This window comes from Vipera berus (assembly GCF_964194415.1).
Source record: "Vipera berus genome assembly, chromosome: W".
Classification (NCBI taxonomy): Eukaryota; Metazoa; Chordata; class Lepidosauria; order Squamata; family Viperidae; genus Vipera; species Vipera berus.
Window position 1 is genome coordinate 74671140 of NC_138210.1, and position 26888 is coordinate 74698027.

General features: G+C 49.6%; 1 protein-coding gene across 1 annotated transcript; it reads right to left on the minus strand.

The window, feature by feature from the left end:
• Positions 1–12111: 12111 nt before the first annotated feature.
• On the minus strand, positions 12112–26022 carry LOC308676082 (tumor necrosis factor ligand superfamily member 13-like). Its single transcript, XM_081341795.1, has 6 exons — positions 25360–26022; positions 22068–22161; positions 18976–19023; positions 16921–17039; positions 13552–13693; positions 12112–12651 (listed from the first exon to the last, which is right to left on the minus strand). The coding sequence occupies exons 1-6, from the start codon at positions 25873–25875 to the stop codon at positions 12542–12544; spliced, it is 1029 nt and encodes a 342-aa protein (XP_081197921.1). The 5' UTR covers positions 25876–26022; the 3' UTR covers positions 12112–12541.
• Positions 26023–26888: the final 866 nt, after the last annotated feature.

The following is a 26888-nucleotide window of genomic DNA, read 5'->3' on the forward strand; positions in this document are numbered from 1 at the left end:
CCACCCCACCACCCCGTCTATTCATTAGCTTTCCTTTTAATCCTGCCTTTGTCACTCACACAAGTAGCTCGAGATAGGAAACGTACGTAAGAATCCTCCCTCCTTCTCTTTTCCACACAACAGCCCTGCGAGGAGGGTTGGACGGCGAGAGAGGACCTGGCCCGAAGCCGCCCAGCTGCCTTTCATGCCTTTCAGGACTAGAACTCACAGCCTTTTAGGGATTGGTCCAAAGTCATCCAGCCAGCTTTTATTAGTAAGGAGGAACTAGAATTCACCGTCTCCTGGTGATTTGCCCAAAGTCGCCAAGCCAGCTTTTATGGCTAAGGCGAGACTAGAACTCACCGTCTCCCAGTGATTGGTCCAAAGTCACCCAGTTGGCTTTTATGGCTAAGGCAGGATTAGAACTCACCGTCTCCTGGTGATTGGCCCCCAATCACTCAGCTGGCTTTTATAGCTAAGGCACAACTCTACCACCTAACTGCGGTTGCAACTAACCAGGTTTACATGCCGTGAAAATGGGCGATGTTGCATCTTTAACTGACCCCTTGAAGGCATCTGCCGGCTCATGTGAAAAGGATGACCCCAGCCTCTCAAGTCTGGTGCCCCGAAGGGTCTCTTGGCACTCTTCCAAGCATGACCGAGACCGAAAGGGAGCCGAGTGCGAAAATCAGTCCCCAGGAATGTTGGTTTGTAACAGAGATCAGGACATCTGCCAGGGACGAAGATCTCAAGTCCGCGGCGTGAAGAACTGTGTTAAAGATCAAAGTGTGACCTCTGATCGCCTTCACATCACGCCAGCTTCTCCCACTGAGGGCCTCCCACCATTGGTAGTCAACGAGGGCAGGCAACCAAGTGGAGAAGGCCCAGCTGTCCAAGGGTCAGGCGTGGCCTTTAAAGGACCAGTGTTCAGCAGAGGAACAGCGGCAGGTTCTTCAAGACGAATCCTTGGCCACCATGAGCTTCCTTGTCCGTCCTTGGGTCAAAAGGGACGCCGTGGACGTGGTGCGGCTGGTTAGGGTGAGAAGCTGGACAGTGGGGAGCTGGGAAGGGCAAAAGGGGGGTGGCCTCAAGGGTGCAGGAGGAATATGGTGGTGGTGGGGTTGGGGATCCACCATAACCTGGTTGTTGATTGATTCATGATGTGCTATGAATTCAGTGTAGGCATCTAAAGGGGCTTTCTCAACCTTGAAGGCGTTACGATGGGTGGACTTCAACTCCCAGAATCCTTGGGCTGGGGAATTCTGGGAGTTGAAGTCCACCCACCTTAAAGTCTCCAAGCTTGAAAAACACTAACACTACTTGGATGTTCTTCGTGAAGATCTCTTGGATGTTCTTCATGAAGATCTCTCTCCAACTTGGTCCTTCGGGTCTTCCAATGGTGTCTCCCTCACCACCACAACTCAGTCCATCCTCCTCCCTGCTGGTTGTCCTCTCCTTCTGTTCCCTTCCACTTTTCCCACCGTGATGGACTTCTCCAGAGGTTGGATGGCTTGCCTCAAAAGATATTGGTTGATGGATGGTGACCATCAAGGCAGCGTCGATTCTTAACAACCTCCTAGAAGTTCTGCATGAAGATCTGTCTCCACCCTGATCCTTCAGCTCTTCCGACGGTGCCTCCATCACCACCATGACTGAGTCCTTCCCCCAGACTGCTGATCCTCCTATTCTCCTCCTTCCTTCTCACTTTATGGACTTCTCAAGATGGATGGGTCTTCCCGTGGATTGACATTTCACCATCTGATCAGTTCTGATTGACCACATAGATGTTCTTCGTCAGGATCCGTCTCCAACGTGGTCCTTCGGGTCTTCTAATGGTGTCTCACTCACCACTACACCTCAGTCCATCCACCTTCCTTCTGGTTGCCCTCTCCTTCTCTTCCCTTCCACTTTTCTCCCTATGGTGGACTTCTCTAGATGCCTGGCCTCAAGAGAAATTGATTGACGGATGATGACCATCAAGGCAGGGTCAACCCTTAACAACCTCCTAAAATGGTGTTCTCCATGAAGATCTCTCTCCAGCCTGGTCCTTCAGCTCTCCAAGGTGCCCCCATCGCCACTGGGACTTGAGTTCCTCCACCTTGCTCTTCCTTCTCCCTTCCCTTCCACCTTCTTCTCTTCCCTTCCACCTTCCCAACGTTGGCTTTGGGGTGGGTGGGATATGGAGAGAGAGGAACCCCTATCTTGGTCTTTCGCTACTGTTGGAGAAACCTCGATAAGACTTTTTTGAGGCAAAGACGGGTTTGTCCGAAGTCGAAGACTGAGGAGGAGGACAGAGAAATGGACTCTGCTTTGGACTCTCCTCGCTGGAGTGAGACCCCGGAGAAGACCCCAGCATATGTTACGATCCACTCACGAGAGTTTCCATCTTTTTTAGGAACTGGCGGCATCTCACAACGCCCTCCACCAGGTGAAAACCTCTCCAGAAGGTAAGTCGCTGTTCCCACTCCAAAAAGCGTTCAACGGAACCCCAATTCGGGTCGTCCTCGGCTTACGACCACAACGGAGCCCCACGTTTCCATTGCTAAGCGAGACATTTAAGTGAGTTTTGCCCTTTTTTTATGGCCTTTTTTGCCTCAGTTGTTTAAGGGGCAGAGGTCCCCAATCTTTCTAGACTGGCGGCCTGGAGGGAAAGGAAGGGGGAGGCCTGGGGCCGCGTGCGTGCACCGCAAGTGGAGGTGGTGCGAGTGCGTGCACGATGGTGGGGCTGGAGCTACTACCCGTGTAACTCTGAGGGTGGGTCTAGCATCCGTGCAAACCTGAGGGCGGTGCCAGTGCCCGCGCAAAGCTGGGGTGGCACGAGCCCCCGCGTGACACCGGGAGGGGACGAGCCCCTGCGTAAAGCTGGGGGTGGGCCCAGTGCCTGTGCGACATTGGGGTGGGACAGGTGCTCATGCAAGGCTGGGGGCGGGGCTAGCACCCACGCAAACTGTAGGTGGCATCAGCACCTGTGTGACACTGGAGGTGGACCTAGCGCCTGCACGACGCTTCAGACAGTCTAGCACAGGGGCCGGCAACTGTGGCTCTTTTATGACTCGTGGACTTCAACTCCCAGAATTCCTGAGCCAGCCGTGCTGGCTGAGGAATTCTGGGAGTTGAAGTCCACGAGTCACCAAGGGAGCCATAGTTCCCCCATGCTGGCTCAGGAATTCTGGGAGTTGAAGTCCACGAGTCATCAAGGGATCCATGGTTGCCCCATGCTGGCTCAGGAATTCTGGGAGTTGAAGTCCAAGAGTCACCAAGGGAGCCATAGTTCCCCCATGCTGGCTCAGGAATTCTGGGAGTTGAAGTCCACGAGTCACCAAGGGAGCCATAGTTCCCCCATGCTGGCTCAGGAATTCTGGGAGTTGAAGTCCACGAGTCATCAAGGGAACCATGGTTGCCCCATGCTGGCTCAGGAATTCTGGGAGTTGAAGTCCAAGAGTCACCAAGGGAGCCATAGTTCCCCCATGCTGGCTCAGGAATTCTGGGAGTTGAAGTCCACGAGTCATCAAGGGAACCATGGTTCCCCCATGCTGGCTCAGGAATTCTGGGACTTGAAGTCCACGAGTCATCGAGGGATCCATGGTTCCCCCATGCTGGCTCAGGAATCCTGGGAGTTGAAGTCCACGAGTCATCAAGGGAACCATGGTTCCCCCATGCTGGCTCAGGAATTCTGGGAGTTGAAGTCCACGAGTCATCAAGGGATCCATGGTTGCCCCATGCTGGCTCAGGAATTCTGGGAGTTGAAGTCCAAGAGTCACCAAGGGAGCCATAGTTCCCCCATGCTGGCTCAGGAATTCTGGGAGTTGAAGTCCACGAGTCATCAAGGGAACCATGGTTCCCCCATGCTGGCTCAGGAATTCTGGGACTTGAAGTCCACGAGTCATCGAGGGATCCATGGTTCCCCCATGCTGGCTCAGGAATCCTGGGAGTTGAAGTCCACGAGTCATAAAACAGCCAAGGTTGCCTACCCCTGGTGTAGGTCCTACACGACACTCAGGGTGGGGCTAGCGCAAGGCGGGGTGCGCGCACACCGGCCAGCCATTCACACAGCCTGGTGGCCAAGAGGCCATGGCCCGGTAGAGGGACGCGGCCCACAGGTTGGGAACCCCTGGTTAAGGGAATCTCCACCGTTCTTAAGTGAGTCACAGGGTTGTTAAGTGAAGCCGGCTTTCCCGATTGACTTTTCTTACTGGAGGTTTGCCAAAGGGGATCACGGGACTCTGCCGGAGGACACCGCAACCGTCACAAATATGAATCGGTTGCCAAATGTCTGGATTTTGAACATGCAATGTGGTTCAGTGTGAAGCGTATGTTGCTTTTTTCCCGTGCGGTTGTTGAACAGTCGCTAAACGAGTGGCTTTTGAGTCGGGGACTACCTGTACGCGCCACCTCGGTGGTCCTCATAGGGTGCCCTTGGCCTTTCTTGCTTGCAAACAGGCAGAAGTCCAACAGATCAAGCTTCCACCCTCAGTAGGTACTGACAGAGGAGGAGTATGTGTTAGCCTGGCTTATTAGACTTCCCAGCTTGTTCCTAAGGGAGAAACCAGCGTTAAACCTTGGAAGAAAACCTGAATTTTTCTCCCTTTACAAATACAGCTGGTCCTCGATTTACAACAGCTCATTTAGTGACCGTCCGAAGTTACAACCTCACGGAAAAAAGGGACTTAGGACCGTTTTCCACACTCACGGTGGATGCAGCATCCCTTGGGGGGGGTGTCACCTGATCAAAATTCAAACACCTGGGCAACCGACTCACATTTACAACGGTCACAGCGTCCCGGTCACGTGATCCCCTTTGGCGATCTCCCGACAAGCAAAGTCACAAGGGGGGAGAACCAGGCTCGCTTAAGAACCGTGTTACTATCTTAACAACTGCAGTGAAGGTCGTAAAATGGGGCAAAACCCGTTTAGCGACCGTCTCGCTTGGCGACGGAAATTTTGGGTGCAATTTGCCGTTGTAAGACGAGGGTCCCCTGGCGCATCCCTTTTAAATTGAGAGCCTTGGTGGAGCAGTGGGGTAACGCCTCCTTAAGTAACACCAGCTGCCTGCCATTAGTGCAGGTTCGAGTCCCACCAGGCTCAAGGTTGACTCAGCCTTCCATCCTTCCCAGGTAGGTAAAATGAGGACCCAGATTGTTGGGGGCAATTAAGCTGACTTTGTAATAATGCCGCTTGGTGTGTGTGTGTGAAAGCCCTAATAAGCAGGCATATACATAGAATGAAGGCTACTGCTAAGCATATTAGTTTGTGCTTCTTAGATTGTAAGCCGCCCTGAGTCTTCGGAGAAGGGCGGGATATAAATGGAATTAAAATAAAATTGTAAGCTCTGGAAACAGATCCCGGCAATCCTTGGCTTCTCTTTCTTCATTCATAGAAGCCACTATTTGCAACTCTGATCTCCCAGTGCGTGCGTGCGTCTCTGTATGTGTGTGTGTGTGTGTGTGTGTGTGTGTGTGTGTGTGTGTGTGTGTTTTCAGCATATCAGTGCTGCAATTTTATTTCCACCTTGCCATCCACCCTTGGAGAGATCAAACACAAAAACTGTTTACTTGCCCGACAAGCGGTTTAAACTTTAACCTCTTTTAACTGATTCCTCGGCAGCGCTCCAGAAAGACGGGTTTGAAAAAGACGCCATCTTTGGGTACCTGGTGGCCGAGGTGCCCCCTGCGCAAAAAAGCAAGGACGGTACGGCAACAGGAGGGGGGGGATCCCCTTGCAGGAGGGGGGGGCGTGGAGAAGCCCAGCCCTTGGGAGGTGGGAAAGGCGGCCACGGAGGCAGAGAGGGACTGTGGGAATTGGGGTGAAGGCAACCCTCCCCCCCAAAAAAAGTGTTGTGCCTTATGACCATCGTTGGGTCGGTTACGATGTCCGAGGGAAATGGAAGAAGGTTCGCCCTGGCTTCTGCCAATTCGGTTGGCTGGTTAAGATGGCAGGTTAGAAACCAGGAGACGGTGAGTTCTAGATCCAGCGTAGGTATGAAAGCCGGCTGGGTGACTTTGGGCCAATCGCCTGGAGACGGTGAGTTCTAGTCCTGCCTTAGGCATGAAAGCCGACTGGGTGACTCTGGGCCAATCACCAGGAGACGGGGAGTTCTAGTCCCACTTAGCTACAAAAGCCAGTCTGAGCCAAACACCAGGTGACAGTGAGTTCTAGTCCTGCCTTAGCCATAAAAGCTGGCTAGGTGACTTTGGGCCTGTCCCCCTCTCTCAGTCCACCCTAACTTCACAGGGCTGTTGTGGGGAAAACAGGAAGAGGAAAGAGTAATAGGCATATTCACTGCCTCAGCTTACTTGTAAAAACAATAAAGGTGGGATATAAAAGAAAGAAGGAAGGAAGGAAGGAAGGAAGGAAGGAAGGAAGAAAGAAAGAAAGAAAGAAAGAAAGAAAGAAAGAAAGAGAAAGAAAGAGAAAGAAAGAGAAAGAAAGAGAAAGAAAGAAAGAAAGAAAGAAAGAAAGAAAGAAAGAAAGAAAGAAAGAAAGAAAGAAAGAAAGAAAGAAAGAAAGAGAAATCACAAACTGTGGATGGATATCATATGCTTATTCACTGAATTACTAGGTTTTTGGGCTGGGCATTCTGCAGCAAAATAGGAATTAAGTAGGCAGCATTTAAATAACACATTGAATGGAAAGAAAGAAAGAAGGAAGGAAGGAAGGAAGGAAGGAAGGAAGGAAGGAAGGAAGGAAGAAAGAAAGAAAGAAAGAAAGAAAGAAAGAAAGAAAGAAAGAAAGAAAGAAAGAGAGAAATGGATATCATATGCTTATTCACTGAATTACTAGGTTTTTGGGATGGGCACTCTGCAGCAAAATAGGAATTAAGTAGGCAGCATTTAAATAACACATTGAATGGAAAGAAAGAAAGAAAGAAAGAAAGAAAGGCAGGAAGGAAGGAAGGAAGGAAAGAAGGAAGGAAGGAAGGAAGGAAGGAAGGAAGGAAGGAAGGAAGGAAGGAAGGAAGGAAGGAAGGAAGGAAGAATTTCACAAAAATAGGCACCCCTTTCCAGCCCCCTTATGGCTCCATCCGGATTTCCATTCTCCATCCTTACAAATACTTCTGAACCGTTTCAAAACCTGGTTCTGGGTGTCAAAGACCTCAACGCCTCGTAGGGAAGATCCATGAAACCACAGCGGGAAACCGATGCTCTTTCATCCCACCCACCCCCGCCTCCCCAGGTGCAGAATTCAGGTTGACCCCTTTTTTCCCCTCAGTGCCCTTTTGCTAACCCAGTTTGCTGCTCCTTCCCCCCCCCCCCCGCCGCAGGACACACAATTGTCGGCTATCAGTTCCACTACCTGAGCTTCTGCACATGGGACGGCCCGGTTCTCTTCGGTGAAGACCTCTACGTGATGCCGGAATTCCGAGGTAGGGGAAAAATTCGGGGCTCTGGAAGGTGTCCCAAAGGGCCGTTTTCTGTTACATATGACGGGGGAGGTGGGTCCTCGATTTAGCGATGCCATGAAGTTCTGACAGATCTACCTGGGGACGTTCTTGCAAGTCAGATTCCCAGTTTCAAATATACCGGTAGTTCTGGACTTGCAACAATTTGTTTAGCAGCCATTTGAGATTACAACAGCACTTAGGACCGTTTTTCACACTTCAAAATCTGGACTCGTCACAACGGGTTCAAATTCATGACTGATCTACTGCACAGCCCTGCAGAGTAGACCACTGCCGATGGCAAAAATCAAGGGTTTTTTTGCAGTTTCTTTTCCTTCAGTGCCAGGCAGGGACAGCCCCTCCCCTACTTACGACGGTTTGCTTAGTGACCATTCAGTTACAGTGTCCATGAAAAAAGTGACCGTTTGTCAGAGCATGCGCAGTCTTATTGCACTGAGATAACCCAGAAGCAAACACAGTAAACAGTGGTTTGCATTAAATGGTGGTTTATCTTACAATATCTACAATATTACAGACCAGGAACAATATACAGACACGTGCTAATACAGCAGGATCCAACTAACCAGAGTTACAGCAGGAAACGGAAGAGAGAGAACACATCAGCAGAGCCTTCCCTTTATACAATGGCTCTTAAAGAGACTCAGACCCTGCTGGCTCTTAAAGACACTCAGTCCCTGGCTGTCAGTGTGTCTGTGGATGGAATTGCTTGTGGTGTGACAGGCTTCGATGAACTCACGCACATGGCGGGTGGTTGCGTGGCCGATGATTTTTGTGTTGCTCCAATCGAACTAGAGTTGTTAGGTGTCGGTGTGGGTAGCGATTAAGGAGTTGGGACTGTGGCGTTTGACTGCCAGCCGGTGTTCGTGGGTCCTGGTTTTTGACGGATGTGATGCTTGCCCCACGTAGAATTGGTTGCAATCATTACAGGCTTTTTTATGTTTATTACTCTGTAAGCTGCCCAGAATCGTTTGAAACAAGACGGGTAGCAAATAAGTTTAATATGTAAATAAATCCCACATTTAAGGCATCTTCGGGACGACTCAAACATTAGACTTATCCTTCTCATCTTTTCTAGTACCTATTTCCTTAGCGTCTTATGACTATAACTTTGCGGTTTGGTTCTTAAGACTGGTGTGGATTGTTTTGATTAGTTTCCCATTACAATTTACGATGATTGCTTATTTATTATCCCATGACCATCACTGAATGTTGATTTAGGATTAGGATCATGATTTTATCATTTGATGCTTACGCACCAAAGACAAATTCCTCGTGTGTCCAAACACACTCGGCCAACAAAGAATTCTTCTTATTAAAAAAAAAGAAAAAAAGAAAAAGAAAATGATTTTTCTGTCTCTTTCTCTCTCTCTCTCTCATATTCCTGGCCAGGGAGAGGAGTTGGCACCGCCTTGCTGAACCGAGCTTCCAAGGTAAGACCCACGGGGAGCAGTCTAACCAGTGAGTCCAGTCCAGTCCACGGGCCTCTAAGGGCCCCTCCTAAATCAAACAAACCTGGTTTTTAATCTCTTTCCCCCAGATCGCCCTGGAAAAAGGATGCTCTCAATTGCGGTTCATCTCAGCCGAGAAGCATCAAACCACGAGGAGTTTCTATGAGAAGAAAGGCGCCGTGAACGTCACTAACCGTGACGCTTGGCACATCTTCCGGATCGACAGGGAACCCCTTGTGAAGCTGGTGGGGGAAGTTGCAGCCCAGCCGAACCCTGTTTCCTCGCAGATTTAGACACCCCCCCAACTTCCAATTCTACCCAGATTAGCCAGTGCAATTCCAAAGGGGTGACTCAGGGGTCCCTCCCCACCTCTCCCCTACCTGTCCGCGGGTTGAGAGTGGGGTGGGGGTGGGGGAATATTTTTTTTCCCCTCTTGTTTCTTTTTGGCAGGCCGAAGTTTGTCCCTCCCCATCTCCTTTAACAAGAAGGCAGAATGCAAAATTCAGAGTGCAAAACCCAGGGTGCGAAATACAGAATGCAAAACATAGAATGCAAAATACAGAAGGCAGAATGCAAAGTGCAGGCTTGAGGATGCAGAATGAAGAATGCAAAGTACAGAATTCACGACTGCATGCAGGCTCGGGGATGCAGAATGCAAAACGCAGAGTACAGAATATACAATGCAGAATGCAGGACTGAAGATGCAGAACACAGAATACAGAATGCAGTGTTTTAGATCTTTTCGTGCCAGCCACGGCAGCTCCTTAAAAAGGTCACCAGATGGGAGCAAAGAAGCACCTTTGCTCCCATCTGGTGGGTCAGCGGTCTCCAGCCCCTGCAGCCCCATTGGAGAGAGTTAATGGCCCTCCGGCCCCCTCACTCTCATTGGTAAGGGAGGGGCCGGGAACCCCCATAAAAACCTCTGCATAGGGGCTGCTTTTTGGCTCTTGTTCTAGCTCCCTCTGGGACTGATCCATGGGCTCAATCCAGGCATGGATGCCCCCATGCCAGGGAACTCTTTTCTCTCTGCTTTATATTTTAAATAAAGCTTTCACCTGATTGCATCCCTACGTGCTGCCCTTTTGCTTGGAAGCGCCTCAACGAGCCATCGGCCTTGTGAGGAGGCCTCTCACATGCAGAATGCAGAATACAAGATGAAGAGTGCAGAAGGCAGTATTACATCAGAGTTGAAAGGGACCTTGGAGGTCTTCTAGTCCATCCCCGTGCTTGAGAACAAAATAAAACCTGGCCGGGGGGGGGGGGCGCTCTTTTATAGCCATCTTTTTCCTCTCTTGCCCCCTCGTGTGGTTGAAATCCTGCAAGCACAGTAGGATTCGAAAGCGATGCAGAGGGAACAAGAAAAGGGAGGAAGGCCCAAAAATCAAAGAGTGCAAATTCTTTCATTCACACTGTCTCAGCAGGGCAGAGGAGGAAGCGACGCTTGCTCAAATGAGGATTTAATTTGCAGGCCTAAGAAGGCAAGGGGACCGGAGATTTGGGGTGCTCGACATGAAAAGGGGGCTTCTGGGGTGGCCTGGCAGCTGAACCTGGATTTCCAAGAGATTGCCACCGTTTCCATGGTCTCTTTCCACCAGGATGGGCTGGAATAAGTCTTGAGAATTTGCAAGCGGGAGAGTTTAAAGTTTGGGGTTAAAGAGGATTAAGCTGAGATTAAGCCAGGAAGAAACCAGCTAGGGATTTGGGGACTGGGACTGCAAATCTGAAACACCCCCTCACCCCACGCCCCCAATCCCAGCAAACCTGTTGAGCTCCAGGCTTAACCTGGAGTGAGATCTATCAAACCAAGGTTGCGAAACCCCGGGTCGGCCGCTAGGGGGCAGCCCACAGCTGCAGTTTTTGTTTGGCGCCCTCTGGTGGCTGCCCCGATTGCTGCAACCCTCAAAAATCTGCTTTTGGCTTCTGAGTATTAAAAGAGCTTGTGCAATCCTTTTTTTTTTTTTAGTCCCAGGTTTTATTTGCCGGGGAATTTAAGTCTGAATTTAAGACCATTTAAGAAAGAAGATTGTTGCCTGCGTTGCAGTGCCCGCCCCCTTAATTACAGCCATGGCAACATTGTGGGTTTGTGACACACACTTTCCCTGGGGGGGGAAAACAGAATAGAAAAACTGAACCCGGAAGTTCCACCTACTGATAGAGAAAGACAATGAGTCTATCTACCCTATTCCTACCTCTATGTTATTGTTACGCTGCTGCCCTGCGTACCCGTCTTTATCCCTTTTCCCTTTGAATCTCGCGAGATCTAAGCGTCTCCACGCGAGAGATCTCTGCCGGTAGTTTCAGGATACAAAGAGCTAATAATATGCAGACCTGTTCACTGCTTCCGGCAATATTTAGCAAAGCTGCAAAAATTCAGAGTTTTCTGCCATTTTACCACTAATTTGTGTATTTAATCTTGTTTTGCCTCCTCAAAATCACTCAGACAAGCCCCCGAGTGGAAGCCCCACTGATTTCCCTGGGTGCAATTTACATGTCCAAAGCGTGCAAGATCTATTTTTAAAACTTATTTTATTTTTAAACAGTGCTTTTTTCTTTTTCAAAAAATGTTTCCGCTGCACAATCTTTTGCCCAGGGCCCCCAGATACATCTTGTAATTAAAATGCCATGGTTTCGAACAGCAAATGCAAAATCCTTGCGAGGTTTTGTGCATTACAGTCAGAAAGCTACACCAAATATTTGAAAGGGTTTCCCGACAAAGGTGGCATCGAACCGGGGTTGAAGGGTTGAAATCAGGAGTGGGTAGCAAGGACTCCGATGCTTTTCAGATAGTCCTCGACTTATGACCACAATTGGCACCGTGGTTTCTGTTGCTAAGCAAGGCGGTTGTTAAATGAGTCACACCTAATTTGATATCCTCTTGGCCGCGGTTGTTAAGCAGATCCCTACAGAATTGGGGTCGCTAAGCGAATCCAGATTCCCGCTTGTGGGAAGTCAACTGGGGAGGTCGTAAAAAGGGGATCACGTGACCCTGGGTCGCTGTGACCGTCCTAAAGACACGATGCCAAACGCCCGAATTTTGATCATGTGACCACAAGGAGGCTGCGACCCTCATAAGCGTGAGGAGTGGTCATAAGATACTTTTTTTCAGTCCTGTCATAACTCGGGTCGGTAAACGGGTGGACGTAAATTGAAGGACTATCTGTATTTCATCCGGCCTCAGAAGAATGGAAGGATTTAGCAAATGGGAGATATCCCAGTTTTTCTCAAATTTGGCCCACTTTAAGACATGAGGACTTCAACTCCCAGAATTCCCTCGCTGGGGGAATTCTGGGAGTTGAAGTCCCCATGTCTTATTGTGGGCCAAGTTTGAGAAACACTGGGCTAGATCCCTCGGTTCCTGGACATTTGCAAAACCTAATTCAAAAAGGTATAAACATGTCTCAGTCCGAAGGCATAAAAAATGTTGGCTGCCCCTTCGATCTCGCTGGATCCAAACTCGAAGAGTAGATTCTCGGGATCTCCCCGCTGAAGGATCTCCAAAGCGATCCGGAAACATAAGCCAGGATGGGCTCAATCTGGTTTGCCCCACTTTTCCTGCGGGAAAATCTCAGCGTTTTTGAGCCTCCTGGCTGTGTCAAGTCTACCTCGTGGCCACAATCCACAATGAAGGAGACGCTTCTGGATGGAGAACCCCAAGATTTGCGGTGGGGATCCTTCTCAGAGGTGGGACGGGGGGTCTGCAAAGATGCTCGGACGTCTACAAACGGAGCACGCCCAGGAAGGTCCCGTGGGTGGAGATGTCAAAGGAGGCGTTGAAACGGGGGATGCGCAGACTCAGACGGTCCCCCTGGTGCAGTTGGAAAACCCCTAGAAGTAGGGAAGAAAGGGGGCTCAGACACAAGGACCCGTATTGAACAGAACCGCCAGCCCAGCTACGGATCGCACCAATGCCCCCGCTGGGCTGAGGACACGTGCCACAAGATCAGGAGAAAACTATAGGGCGGGTTGGACTAGATGACCTACAAGGTCCCTTCCAACACTGTTATTCTATTCTATTCTATTCTATTCTATTCTATTCTATTCTATTCTATTCTATTCTATTCTATTCTATTCTTTCCATTTCCATTCCATATTTTCTATTCTATTCTATTCTATTCTATTTCATTCTATACACAATGAATATAAAACACGATTAACAATACAAATACTCAACCCTAAAATAAAAGATTTTGCCACAAACTGGTGTTTTAATTCCCGTTTCTGAAATATATTTTATATTCTATTCTATTCTGGCTGAGGAATTCTGGGAGTTGAAGTCCACCAGTCAGAAATGGGCCAAGTTTGAAGAACCCTGCTTGTGGACTTCAACTCCCAGAATTCCTCAGCCAGGCAAGCTGGCTGAGGAATTCTGGGAGTTCAAGTCCACCAGTCATAAAAGGGCCAAGTTTGAAGACCCCTCCCAGAATTCTTCAGCCAGGCACACAGGCTGAGGAATTCTGGGAGTTGAAGTCCACCAGTCATGAAAGGGACAAGCTTCAAGACCCCTGGTATATTACATCGACTGCCTTCCCACTATGGACTAAGAAAGTTTTCCAATTAAAATAAAAAAACAAAAATGCAATGAAGGTAGTCTAAGCACCCTTGTTATGAAACTCCTGCGAGCTGGGGAATTCTGGGAGTTGAAGTCCAGCCGTCTTAAAGGGCCAGAGGTTGCAAAAAAAAACAACACCTCGTTTAGACATTCCGGACAGGTGAATGGAGACTCACCTCCACTGTAGCAGCTGTTATAAGCCTTCTCCACCTTGGGAGGCATACTCTGGACGCAGCGGAAGAGGATCTGGTCCGGCTTGCCCAAGGCCACTCGCCGTAGGACCTGCCCCATGGTAAAAGTGGGGTCATGGAACAGCACCTAGGAAGGAGGGGAGGAAGAGGGTAGACGTGACCTTATCTCCGGGGTCTTCAAACTTGGCCCTTTGGTGACTGGTGGACTTCAACTCCCAGAATTCCTCAGCCAGCGTGAGGGAACTATGACCCTTTTCTCACTTGTGGACTTCAACTCCCAGAATTCCTCAGCCGGCGTGAGGGAACTATGACCCTTTGATGACTTGTGGACTTCAACTCCCAGAATTCCTCAGCCAGGCACGAATTCTGGGAGTTGAAGTCCACAAGTCATGAAAGGGCCAAGTTTGAAGACCCCCTGCCTTATCTGAATCTATTTAATAATAATAAATGAATAAAGTTGGAAGGAACCTTGGAGGTCATCTAGTCCAACCCCCCTGCTCAGGCAGGAAACCCTAGACCCTTTCAGACAAATGGCTGTCCAGTCTCTTCTTAAAAACTTCCAGTGGTTTCACTCCATTTACAAGTAGTCCTCTCGACGTACGACAATTCATTTATTGGCTGAAGTTACAGCGCTACTAACAAAAAAAAAAAGCAACTGATGATCCGTTTTTCACACTTACGACCGTTGTAGCATCCTGGTGATCCCGTGATCAAAATCCATACACTTGGCAACTGACTCGTATTTACCACGGTCACAGCGTCCCAGAGGGATCATGCAATTCCCCTTTTTGCGACCTTCAAAGTTGACGGGGCTCACTGAACAACCGTGTGTCTCACTTAATGATGGCAGTGGTTTCTCTTCACCACTGTGGCGAGAAATGGTCGTAAAACGAAGCAAAATTCACTGGACGACTGTCTGGCTTGCTTGTGGCCGTAAGTGGAGGACCACCTGCCCTTTGGAGAAAAGCTGCTTTGTCTGGTGCACACACAACAATGGAGAACAACACAAGGGGCGAGGGGTCCCCCTCCAGAATCTAACCAGCTCCGACCCTGCTTAGCTTTTTGACATCGTTCAAAGTCAGCTTGGGACTTTGCTGCCTGCTGATACTAGCAGTCCTTGACTTACGACCACAATCGGGATTGCTACCTGATGGGGTCGTTTAGTGGCCACTCCTGATTTTGTGACAGTTTTGCTGTGGTCATTAAGCCGCTCTAACTTAACGTGAAATCCAATCATGCAAACGCTCTTGTTAAGTGAATCCTTACATTGTGGTTGTTAAATGAATCATTGGGTCGTTAAGTGAATCTGGATTCCCCCTCCATCGACTTTCCTTGTTGGAAACCCCCCAGGAAGGTTGCAAATGGCGATCTGGGATGCTACAACCATAGAATAATTAAAAAAAAAAAGATTGTTAAGTGAATCTTTAGAGTTGTTAAATGAATCATTAGGTCGTTAAGCGGAGCACTGACTTTTCTCGTTGGAAGCCCTGCAGGAAAGTCACAAAAAGCGGTCACACAACCCTGGGACAGTGCAACCATCATAAATATATATGCTAGTTCCCAAGAGTTTTGATCAGGGGACTGGCTGGACGTAAATGCGAGGACAGATCCCGTCCTAAGTTCAAACGGTCGTTAAACGAATCGCTGTAAGTCAAGGACTGCCCTATCAGACAATGCTGCCAACAACCAAGCGATACTACCAAGGTAAAGTGAGTCAAAGCTCTGAGCCCTGCCCCAGAGATGCATTTTAGCAAAACAACAACAGATTAAAGTTATTTAAATTTAGCGTATTTTCCCCCTTCGTGTTCACAATTTATAATTGGCCGCCTTTGTCAATTGGCTTTCTTGATGCCCGAAGCCACAACGGGACCTTCTCCGAAGCCGAAACCTGGATATCTTTGCTTTTTTTTTTCCCTTCCTAAAATCGACTTTTTCCAAAAACATCATTTCATTCATCGCGGCTTGGATAATTTCTTTTTTTTTTTCGTTTTTCATTTTTCTGGGTGTCCTTTCACCCTTCTGTAGCAGCTCAAATCAAAATCTTCCTTCTTAGTAAAGCGCAATTAAGAATTTAGGAACCGGGCTGGTCTTAAGAGGCAGTCCTCGACTTATGACCGCGTCTGAGCCCAAAATTTTGGTCGCTCAGCGAGACACAGTTGTTAAGGGAGTTTTGGCCCATTTGACGACTTTTCTTGCCGCTGTTGATAAGCGAATCAATGCTCCAGCACTGGAAGATTTTAGGGAGAGATTGGACCGCCCTTTGTCTGAAATGGAATAGGGTTTCCTGCCTGAGCAGGGGGTTGGACTAGATGACCTCCGAGGTCCCTTCCGATTCTGTTATTCTTTTTTCCTTCCTTCCTTCCTTCCTTCCTTCCTTCCTTCCTTCCTTCCTTCCTTCCTCCCTCCCTCCCTCCCTCCCTCCCTTCTCATTTTCATCCCCCCTCCCCTTCCTTCCTTCCTTCCTCCTTCCCTTCCTCCCCCCTCCCTTCCTTCCTTCCTCCCTCGCTTCCTTCCTTCCTCCCTCCCTCCCTTCTCATTTTCATCTCCCCTTCCTCCCTCCCTCCCTTCCTCCCTTCCTCCCTCCCTCCTTCCCTTCCTCCCCCCCTCCTCCCTTCCTTCCTCCCTCCCTCCTTCCCTTCCTCCCCCCCTTTCTTCCTTCCTCCCTCCCTCCCTCGCTTCCTTCCTTCCTCCCTCCCTCCCTTCTCATTTTCATCTCCCCTTCCTCCCTCCCTCCCTTCCTTCCTCCCTCCCTCCCTTCTCATTTTCATCTCCCCTTCCTCCCTCCCTCCCTTCCTTCCTTCCTCCCTCCCTCCCTTCTCATTTTCATCTCCCCTTCCTCCCTCCCTCCCTTCCTTCCTTCCTCCCTCCCTCCTTCCCTTCCTCCCCCCCTCCCTTCTCATTTTCATCTCCCCTTCCTCCCTCCCTCCCTTCCTCCCTTCCTCCCTCCCTCCTTCCCTTCCTCCCCCCCTTTCTTCCTTCCTCCCTCCCTCCCTCCCTTCTCATTTTCATCTCTCCTCCCCTTTCTTCCTTCCTTTCTTCCTTCCTTCCTCCCTCCCTTCTCATTTTCATATCTCCTCCCCTCCCCTCTCTTCCTCCCTTCCTCCTTTCCTTCCTTCCTTCCTTCCTCCCTCCCTCCCTACCTCCCTCCCTCATTTTCATCTCCCCTTCCTTCCTTCCTTCCTTCCTTCCTCCCTCCCTCCCTTCCTCCTTCCTTCCTTCCTCCCTCCCTTCCTCCCTCCCTTCCTCCTTCCTTCCTTCCTTCCTTCCTTCCTTCCTCCCTCCCTCCCTCATTTTCATCTCCCCTCCCTCCCTCCCCTCTCCACCTCCTGGGGTGGGTGGGTGGGTGTCTCTCACCTGGCTGTAGACGAAGTAGAGGCCGGTGTGCCGGACCACCACGTCTTGCCCGCTGGGCTCCAGGGCTCGGCCCTGTTTCAGGAAGGGGGACCACCAGATCTCCGTGGCGTCCCCCTCTTCTGCAGGGGAGGAAAGAGGGCTCATATTGGAACACACACACACACACACACACACACACACACACACACACACACACACTCCACCCGCTCCTGAGCGCTGCCAGCCTTTGTCCTGGGTCTTTAGCAGGGCAGGCAGCAATTCAAGAGGGCGGGCTGGGCCCTGACCCGATTCCCCCCACCACCACCCCACCAGCTCCACCCTTGGCACTCTCCACCGAAACATTTCCTTTTATTCCTTCCATTTATCCATCAATCATCTCCACCACCCCCAGACACACATCCCTCGGGAACCAAAGTCTAGTTTGTCACATTACAGCCACAAGCTTTTAAAATTACATTTCGGGGTGTGGGGTGTCAGAGGTCCCCCCCTTAATTAAGACAGAGGGGGGTGGGTGCCAGGCAAAAGCTCAGCGGGAGATCAGCCCTGAGTCCTGGTCCCTGGGCCAGCCTGGCAAGAGACAGCGTGGGGTTTTCCCAGCCTAGATCGGAGGAGGAAGAGGAGGAGGAGGAGGAGGAGGAGGAGGAGGAGGGGGAGGGGAGGAAGAGGAGGGGGAGGGGGAGGGGGAAGAATAGGGGAAGCACTGTTGGAGTCCTTGGTGCTCTCTGAGCTGGGTTGTTTCCTTGTAGGCGTTTCATGACCCAACTAGGGAACGTTATCAATGCTAGAAGGGAATGGGGTTTGTGGAGGGGGGGAGGAGGAGGAGGAGGAGGGGGTTGAAGAGGAGGAGGAGGAGGGCTAAGAGGAGGAAGAAGACAAATGGTATAGGGTTTCCTTCCTGATCAGGGGTTGGACTAGAAGACCTCCAAGGTCCCTTGCAACTCTGCTCTTCTCTTATTCTCTGAGCTTGACGGTTTTCTTAGAGACATTTCGTAACCTGACTAAGGAACATTATCAGCGCTGGAAGGGAGTGGGGTTTGCAGAGAGGGGGAGAAGGAGAATAAGGAGGACTGTGGGGTCCTTGACGCTCTCTGAGCTGGGTGGTTTCCTTGCAGACGTTTCATGACCCAACTAGGGAACCTCATCAGTGCTAAAAGACAGTGGGAGGAGGAGGAGGAAGAGGAAGAAGAGGAGGAGGAGGAGGAGGGAGGAAGAGAAGGAGAAGGAGGAGGAGGAGGAGGAGGAGAACTGTGGGGTCCTGGGTGCTCTCTGAGTTTGGAGGTTTCCTTGCAGACATTTCATGACCCAGCTGGGGAACGTCATCAGTGCTGCAAGGGAGGGGGGTTTGTGGAGGGGGGAAGGAGGAGGAAGAGGAGGAGGAGGAGGAAGAGGAGGAGGAAGCTGCCTTGAAGGGATGATCAGAGGGCTCCAGCAAGGGGGGGATTTCAAGCCTCCCTTTGAACTAGGTCCCCAAAGGCCAGATTGCCCCTTAAACTCAAGTCACCCCCCCAGGCAGCCATTATCCACCCCAAACAGTCCATTGTTCACCAGTCTCCTTGATTTGTCTTCCAACATGGCTGCCTGGTGAGGGGGGGCGGGGGGTAGACCTAGGAGGTGCCCCCCCTCCCCTGTGGCCCCCATTGAAGATCCAGAATTACCCAGATGAGAAAGACCTCCAGTGGGTAGCTGTCTGCAATTTTGCAAGTTTTGCATTTTAACGTACAAATATCCAAGTCGGCCACTCTGCCATTTAACTGTTTTTTTTGTCTTTTCCAATCTGCTGCAAGGCACACTTTTAATTCACACAGGTGTATTGCAATTGCAATTGTAATTGTAATTGTGATTGTAATTGGTTTGAAGGGGGGGGGAGGCTGTCTTTTGATTATGGCATTGAAATGTAGCTTAATTGTTTTGTAATGGTAGAAATTCTGGTGTGTTTTTTTTACTTCATTTAACTCTGCGCATTCCCCCAAAGTCACATACAAGGGAGATAAATGGCCTTGAAAATTGAATAAATAATAACATTTTATTCCTCATTTAACAAAATCTGCTACTCACCGGTATTGGAATGGCGATCAGGGACCAAGTGCAAGACGGAGTGTTTTTCTATGGAAATCAAACACAATTGGAGATAATGGGGAGAGGTATAGAGATGACAGGTTAACATTTTAGATTTGGTAGTTTGGTATTTAAAATTCTTTGGGCCCCGTTTTCCAGAGGGTGGGAAACTAATATTGTTGTAATATATTAATCAGCATTCAATTAGGGAGGACAATATGTGTAAAGGTGCTTGCTTCTCCCTTTTTTAATGCACCTTTTTCTTTTTAATGCTGTGTTTTGTTTGGGTTTAAATAGTTGACTGTTTTGTATTTTAACTTCTTTTTTTGGGAACAAAATACAAAAAGAGGGGAATTTAAAAAAAAAAGCAAATAAAGGGATTTAACTTGAAAGCATGAACAAGGCCCTCTGCATGTGCTCAGGAACACTCTCCTCTCCTTTTTGGCTGCTGTGAACGCTGTCAGGTTCAGCCCAGCACAGGAAATGCCTCTTAAAACCATGTTTCTCCAACTGGTTACTTGAAGCAAGATCCAGTGTGGATTCTTCCAGACCGTGCTCTTTTTTGATCTCAGGTTGAGCGTTGCTTCAACTCCCAGAATTCAGCATCGATCGGAGAAGAAGAAATAGAATAGAATACAGCTGGAAGGGACCTTGGAGGTCTTCTAATCCAGCCCCCTGCCCAAGCAGGAGAAAAAAATGAGGCTGGACTATTTCATTTTTTGGGGTAACTTGCTTAATAGACGGTGGGAATGCGGTTGACGTAATATACCTTGACGTCAGCAAAGTGAGAAAAAAAAATAACCCACGGCAAGCTAAGTGAGTAAGCCAGTTAAATGTGGGCTAAACGGCCTGGGAATTTAATACAGGGAGTTCTGGATTTACAACAGTCCATTTAGCGACCGTTCAAAGTTACAACAGCACTGGGAAAAAAAGGACTCCTGACCGTTTTTCACACTTACGACCGCTGCAGCGTTTCCCCCGTGGTCACGTGATCAAAATTTGGATGCTTGGCAAACTGATTCGTATTTACGATGGTTGCAGCGTCCTCCCAGCTGGGGGATTCTGGGAGTTGAAGTCCACCCACTTTTAATTTGCCAAGAAACACCATTAATAAACCTGACCAAACTTCCTTCTTGCAAGTCGGAAATGAATTTTCCTGGCTTGAAAAACATGTCAGCCGACTAATGGGACCTAAGTCCATCTGGGCTGGCCAGACTAGTTTGGCTTTTGCTATAATTATGCCAGATCACCAACAAGCTGGTTTATTTTGCTAAAAAACGGCCTTCTCCAAAGAAAATAACCACGACGCAAGCCACAGCGGACTCTCCCAGCCAGCCGCAAGAAATTAAAACTCTGGGAAATTGGAAAAAAGCAGCCCAAATTTGTGCCAAACCGTTGGACAACCGCCTGCCTGCTTTGATTAAAAAACGCTTCTCATTTGGTGCGTAAAACTTCCTCGAGAAGCGGTGCCCGGATCAGACGGCCTGCGGTCGAGACACCCCCCCTCCCCCTGTTGAACGTCACAAGTCCGGACACACAAAAAGACACCGTGTCCCTCATCTTTTTCTATCGCTTTCACTTCCCCTCTTTCCACTCTGCAGTTTTTTTTTTGCTCCTGAGCTGATCGGCTGGGCTGCAAAATTTAAAGCTGCTCGCATGCTTCCCGCCGGCAGCATGCACAAAGTTTTGTAGCTTGGCAAGAGTGTGCGATTCTGGGTGGAAGTTGCAGGTTAGGGTTTCTGATCAGAAAGATTTTGGGGGGCCCACAGAGGTGGCTCCCCTGGTGTCAAAGTCAGGGCTGGCCTTGACCTAGCGTCCTTCTGCAAGACCGTTCAGAACAGAATAACCACAGAATAACCACCGAATTACAGAATAACAACAGAATAACAGAATTACAGAATAATAACAGAATAATAACAGAATAACAACAGAATAACAGAATAACATAACAGAATAACCACAGAATAACAGAATAACCACAGAATAACAGAATACCAACAGAATAACCGAATAATAACAGAATAAAAACATAACAATAGAATAATAAAAGAATAACAGAATAACCACAGAATAATAACAGAATAACAACAGAATAACAGAATAACAACAGAATAGAATAACAGAGTTGGAAGGGGCCTTGGAGGTCTTCTAGTCCAACCCCCAACTCAAGTAGGAAACGCTATATATACCATCTCAGACCAATGGCTGTCCAGTCTCTTCTTAAAAAACCTCACCCACAACTTCTGGTGGCAAGCTGTTCCACTGGTTAATTGTCCTCACTGTTTGCTTTTATTACATTATAAACTGCCCTGAGTTGTTCAGGCTCTGTGGTTTGATAACAGAATAAAAAAAAATAGCATCACCTAATTAACGAAAAGAAGGACTTGGGGGGGGGACATGATAGCAGTCTTCCCATATTTGAGGGGCTGCCCCCCCAAAAAGGGTGGTGGTGGTGGCTTCCGAGAAGAAACAACGGATGGAAACTCATCAAGGAGAGAAGCAACCTGCAACTAAGGAGGAATTTCCTGACAGGGAGGACAATTAACCAGTGGAACAGCTGGCCACCAGAAGTTGTGAATGCTGCACCACTGGAGGTTTTTTTTAAAGAAGAGACTGGACAGCCACTTGTCTGAAATGGCATAAGGCAGGAGTCTCCGAACCTGACAACTTTAAAGACTTGTGGACTTCAACTCCCAGAATTCCCCAGCCAGAATCCTAAAGTCCTAAAGTGGCTGACTTTGGAGACTCCTGGTATAGAGGATCTCCTGCTCGAGCCCGGGGGGGGGTTGGACTAGAAGACCTCCAAGGTCCCTTCCAGCTATGTTCTTCTGTTATTTGACCCTCTCAATTTGGGACCACCGGTGAGGGTGGCAAGAACCTGCCTGGGCTTAAAAAGCGGTGTGTGTGTGTTGTTGATAGACCTTTCTCAGACATGAAAGAAAAGGGGGCCGGATTGAACCCACCACATGTCTGGGGCAGCCCCTGCCATAAACAGACCCCCACACAAACACACACACATCCCCCCCTTGCAGTAGAGAGGGCTAAGTTACCTTTCCACTTTTAAACGTTGGTGCAAATTGTGCTCTACTCACTGCGTTGACATGCAAGTGGGTCTTGGGGTGTCTTCCTCACATCCCTGGTCCGTCTCGTCCTCGGCACGGGGGGCGCGGAACCCCCAACAGCCCTCTGAAAGTGGAAGAGTGACCTCAGTCCCCCGCCTGTTCGCCTATTGCCAGGTGAGCCCGAAAAGGAGGGAGGGGGAGGCTTGTGGGTAGGAAGGGCAAAGCATTCTGGGACGTCGGTTGCTTTGGGGAGGAAGAGGGTGCTGGGATTGGGAGGAGGGGAGGGGTGGGTGGGTGTCGCAAGAACCCTTGATTGACACTTGTCTGCGTTTCAAGGGAATTGATTGGCTAACGCCATGTTGTTTCCGCCTTGGCGACTTTCAGAGGGGTGGACTTCAACTCCCAGAATCCCCCAGACAGCGCTGAAAAAACAATGGCGCAGGCAGTCCTCGACTTACGACAGTTCATTTCGTGACCGTTTAGTGAAGTTCACGACGGCCCTGGAAAAAGCGACCGAGGACCTTTTATTTTTGCACTTACGACCGTTGCAGCAATCCCCGAAGTCACGGGTTCAAAATTCAGAGGCTTGGCTACTGACCCGTACTTATGACGTTCGCCATATCTCCTGGGGTCACGTGATCAACCTTCAGGCAAGCCAAGTCCATGGGAGGAAGCCAGACTAACTTCACAACGGCAGTGATTCACTTAAAAGCGGTGGCCAAAGGTCATAAAATGAGGCAAAACAAACTATCTCGCTTAGCAATGGAAATTTTGGGCCCTGTTGTGGTCGTAAGACGAGGACTAGGCTGCATTTGTTGAAAAGAATTTGTTGAAAAGAAAAGCCGGAAGGAGAGAAGGAAGGAGAGACGTGGCGGGCTTGGAGGTTCAAGTGCCAACACACCTGGGAACCCATGCCAGGGCCTGCCCGACTGGCATCTGGAGAGAGAGCAGAATTGCTACCTGAAATACGGAGAGTAGCTTCCCTATAAAATAGAATAATATAGAATACAGAATGCAGAATATAGAACAGAAAAGAAAAGAACAGAACAGAATATAGAACAGAATATAATAGAATATAGAATAGAATAGAATAGAATATTTTTTTTAATTTTTTTTATTTTAATCCCATTTATATCCCGCCCCTCTCTGAAGACTCAGGGCGGCTTACAATTCAAAGTACAAATCAATGTGCTTAGCAGTAGCCTTCATTCTATGTATATGCCTGCTTATTAGGGCTTTCACACACACACCCCAAGCGGCATTATTACAAAGTCAGCTTAATTGCCCCCCAACAATCTGGGTCCTCATTTTACCTACCTGGGAAGGATGGAAGGCTGAGTCAACCTTGAGCCTGGTGGGACTTGAACCTGCATTAATTGCAGGCAGCTGGTGTTACTTAAGGAGGCGTTAGCCCACTGCTCCACCCAGGCTCCGAATAGAATAGAATAGAATAGAATAGAATAGAATAGAATAGAATAGAATAGAATAGAATAGAATAGAATAGAATAGAATAGAATAGAATAGAATAGAATAGAATAGAATAGAATAGAATAGAATAGAATAGAATAGAGTAGAGTATAGAGTATAGAGTACAGAGTACAGAGTATATAGAGTATAGTATAGTATAGTATAGTATAGTATAGTATAGTATAGTATAGTATAGTATAGTATAGTATAGTATAGTATAGTATAGTATAGTATAGTATAGTATAGTATAGTATAGTATAGTATAGTATGGAATATAGAATATAGAATATAGAATATAGAATATAGAATATAGAATATAGAATATAGAATATAGAATATAGAATATAGAATATAGAATATAGAATATAGAATATAGAATATAGAAGAGAAGAGAAGAGAAGAGTTGGAAGGGACCTTGGAGGTCATCTAGTCCAACCCCCTGCCCAAGCAAGAAACTCTACACCATTTTCTGACAGATGGCTGTCCAGTCTCTTCTTAAAAACTTCCAGTGTTGGAGCATTCACCGCTTCTGGTGGCAAGTAGTTCCACTGGTTAATTGTTCTAACTGTCAGGAAATTTCTCCTTAATTCCAGGTTGCTTCTCTCCTTGACTTGTTTCCATCCGTTGCTTCTTCTCCTGCCTTTGGGGGCTTTGGAGAATGGCTTGACTCCTTCTTCTTTGGGGCAGCCCCTGAGATGTTGGAAGACTGCTATCCTGTCCCCCCTCGTCCTTCTCTTCATAGACCTGCCCAGTTCCAGCAACCGTTCTTTTGTCGTTCTCTTTCCTTTTGTGCGGAGTGGGTTTTTCCTCAGTGGAAATTTTTTTTTGCACTTTGCACCTTCTTACTTAGCCCATCGTGAGACCCCACTGACAGGAGGATTTTGACCAGACCAGTCCCAGCAATGACATATATTGGAGCCCAAGGAAATAATTCATTGAATTTGGAGAGAGAGAGAGAGAGAGAGAGGGAGGGAGGGAGGGAGGGAGGGAGGGAGGGAGAGAGAGAGAGAGAGAGAGAGAGAGAGAGAGAGAGAGAGGGACAGAGAGAGGGAGAGAAAGAGAGAGAAAGAAAGAGACAGAAAGAGAGAGGGACAGAGAGAGGGAGAGATAGAAAGACAGAGGGGAGGGAGAGAGAGGGAGAGAAGAGAAAGAGAGAGGGAGAGAGAGAGAGAGAGAAATTGAGCACAATTTTCTTTTTACTGGAAGGAAGGAAGGAAGGAAGGAAGGAAGGAAGGAAGGAAGGAAGGAAGGAAGGAAGGAAAAAGATAAGGAAAGGAAAGGAAAGGAAAGGAAAGGAAAGGAAAGGAAAGGAAAGGAAAGGAAAGGAAATTAATGGGAAATTAATCCTCAGAAGAAACTCATCCGAAGGTTTGCAGAGCCCCTGAAATGGCAGGAGAACAAGCCCACAGCCTTTCCCCAAACTGTTCCCCTCCCCATCCAGAAAAACGCCTCCCACCCACCCACTTGAACCCCCCCCCTCCCCCAATCTCTCCACCCAAAATTTCTGGGAAAGCGGGATCAAGCTAAGCCAAGATAGCTTGGGCTGCAGAGACAGAAAACCCCTGACTTGCATCCAGAAGCCCCTTTTACTCCGCAGACAGCCCGGGCTCAGAGTTCTCCTGCCTGCTGGATTACGATTCCCATCTGTTCCCCGGCTGGCTGGGGACGATGGGAGGGCTTGCCATCCTGTCTGCTGGCGGGGGGGGGGGGAGAGCGGCAGCGCCTTACGGATCCCGCTCTGTACATTTCCCTCCAGAATTGCACCAAGGGAGTGGGGTTGGGTGTCAGGAGCCCCCCACCCACCGAAGGGCCGAGGGGCCCGACTCGCCTTCCGCCGAGCCCCCTCCTCTCCTACCTGCCGTGAGTTGGGGTCATCCCGCTCTTCTTCGGGGGTCCCGGATGCCTGGCACAGCCTTTCCCTCCGTAGGGCAGCCAAGTCCTCTCTCAGACTTTCCAGGTGGGCTTGGATGCTGAAGAGCATGAAGAGGCAGGCCAGGAGACCCACCGCCAGGGCCCCCACAACCGCCCAGGGACTTGGGGGGCGCTGCCCCCACCCCAAGGAATCCAGCCCGGCGAAGGGGCTTAACCCCCCCCTCCAGATCTTCCGTGGCATCCTTCTTCCCGGCTTCCTCCTGGAGCAAGTCTTCTCCTGGGGGTCTTCCTGCCCCACAGGGGCCAAAGCCGAGGCCCCCGCCATCCTCAAAAGGGGGAGGGCGGGGCCCCCGGGGCTCCTCGGCCTCCCCAGATTGGTCTCCCAGAAAATTCTAGCCTGGCAAGTACAGCCTGGGCCTGCAGAGGTGCACGGCTCTGCCACGGATCCAGGAGAGTTTGCAGGAGGGCGGTTGCCAGGGGGATCGGGACCCCCAGACATGACCGGTCCTCTCCCCCCCCCCCAAAAAAAAAAATTCAGCACATGGCAGAAGAAGGCAACTGCAGTTGGATCCGGGGAGCTCCTGGCTGCAGGCGGGAGAGCTGGTTGCGGGTCCCTGTGCCCACTGCAGCTGCTTGCAAGAGGGAAGGGCCCTCGCCACTCTACCCACCCACCCACCCACCCCGAGCCCTCCCCCTCCTCAGCTTCCTGGCCCGGCTTTCCCCGCCGAGAGAGCGGCAGAACGGGTGCCAAAGCAAGCCGCCGATTGAGCAAGGGATTGAGGAAGCTGGCCAGGAGCGCTAGGGGCTGGCTATGCCCGCCCCGCCCGGAGAGCAGCCAACGGCCGAGGGTGGCACTCGGCTGCCTCATCCTGGGCTTGGCAAAGGGCCTGGCTGTTTGACCCAGGCCTGGCCGCTTCCCGGCACCCAGACCTCGGGATCAGCTGATCCCAGGAAACCAGATTCCCAGGGCTGGTGCCAAAGAAGCCTTGGACCGGCTAAGTTTCAGGGGGGAAAAGAGGGTTTTTTGTGCCTGGAAGCTTCGGCTTCCGAGAAGCAGATCGGCCCGGGTGGGGGTGGGGTGGGGGCGTGGGGGGGTGTCTGACCGCTGCCTCGTCTCGAGGGGATGCTGGGGAAGCCAAGGGCGGTCACCGCAGCGGGGAAAGCAGAGGGGGGCCGGCCATAGGGTGGAATAACAGAGGGACAGAGTTGGAGGGGACCTTAGAGGTCTTCTAATCCATCCCCCAACTCAAGCAGGAGACCCCATAGCATTTGAGACAAGTGACAGTCCAATCTCTTCTTAAAAACCTCCAGGGATGGAGCACCCACAACGTCTGGTGGCCGGCTGTTCCACTGGTTAATTGCCCTCATTGATAGGAAATTTCTCCTTAGTTCCAGGTTGCTTCTCTCTTTGATTAGTTTCCATCCGTTACTTCTTGTCTGGCTTTCTGGTGCTTTGGAGAATGGCTTGACTGCCTCTTCTTTGGGGCAGCCCCTGAGATACTGGAAGGCTTG

What these genes read in the sequence shown, in the direction of transcription:
- LOC308676082 (XM_081341795.1), bottom strand. Translation starts at nt 25,875, where the DNA reads ATGTCTGGGGGTCCCGATCCCCCTGGCAACCGCCCTCCTGCAAACTCT. An exon ending in CCCACTTGCATGTCAACGCA is followed by an intron (nt 19,024 to 22,067) that starts GTGAGTAGAGCA and finishes TGATTTCCATAG; the next exon opens with AAAAACACTCCGTCTTGCAC. An exon ending in TAACAGCTGCTACAGTGGAG is followed by an intron (nt 12,652 to 13,551) that starts GTGAGTCTCCAT and finishes CCCTACTTCTAG; the next exon opens with GGGTTTTCCAACTGCACCAG.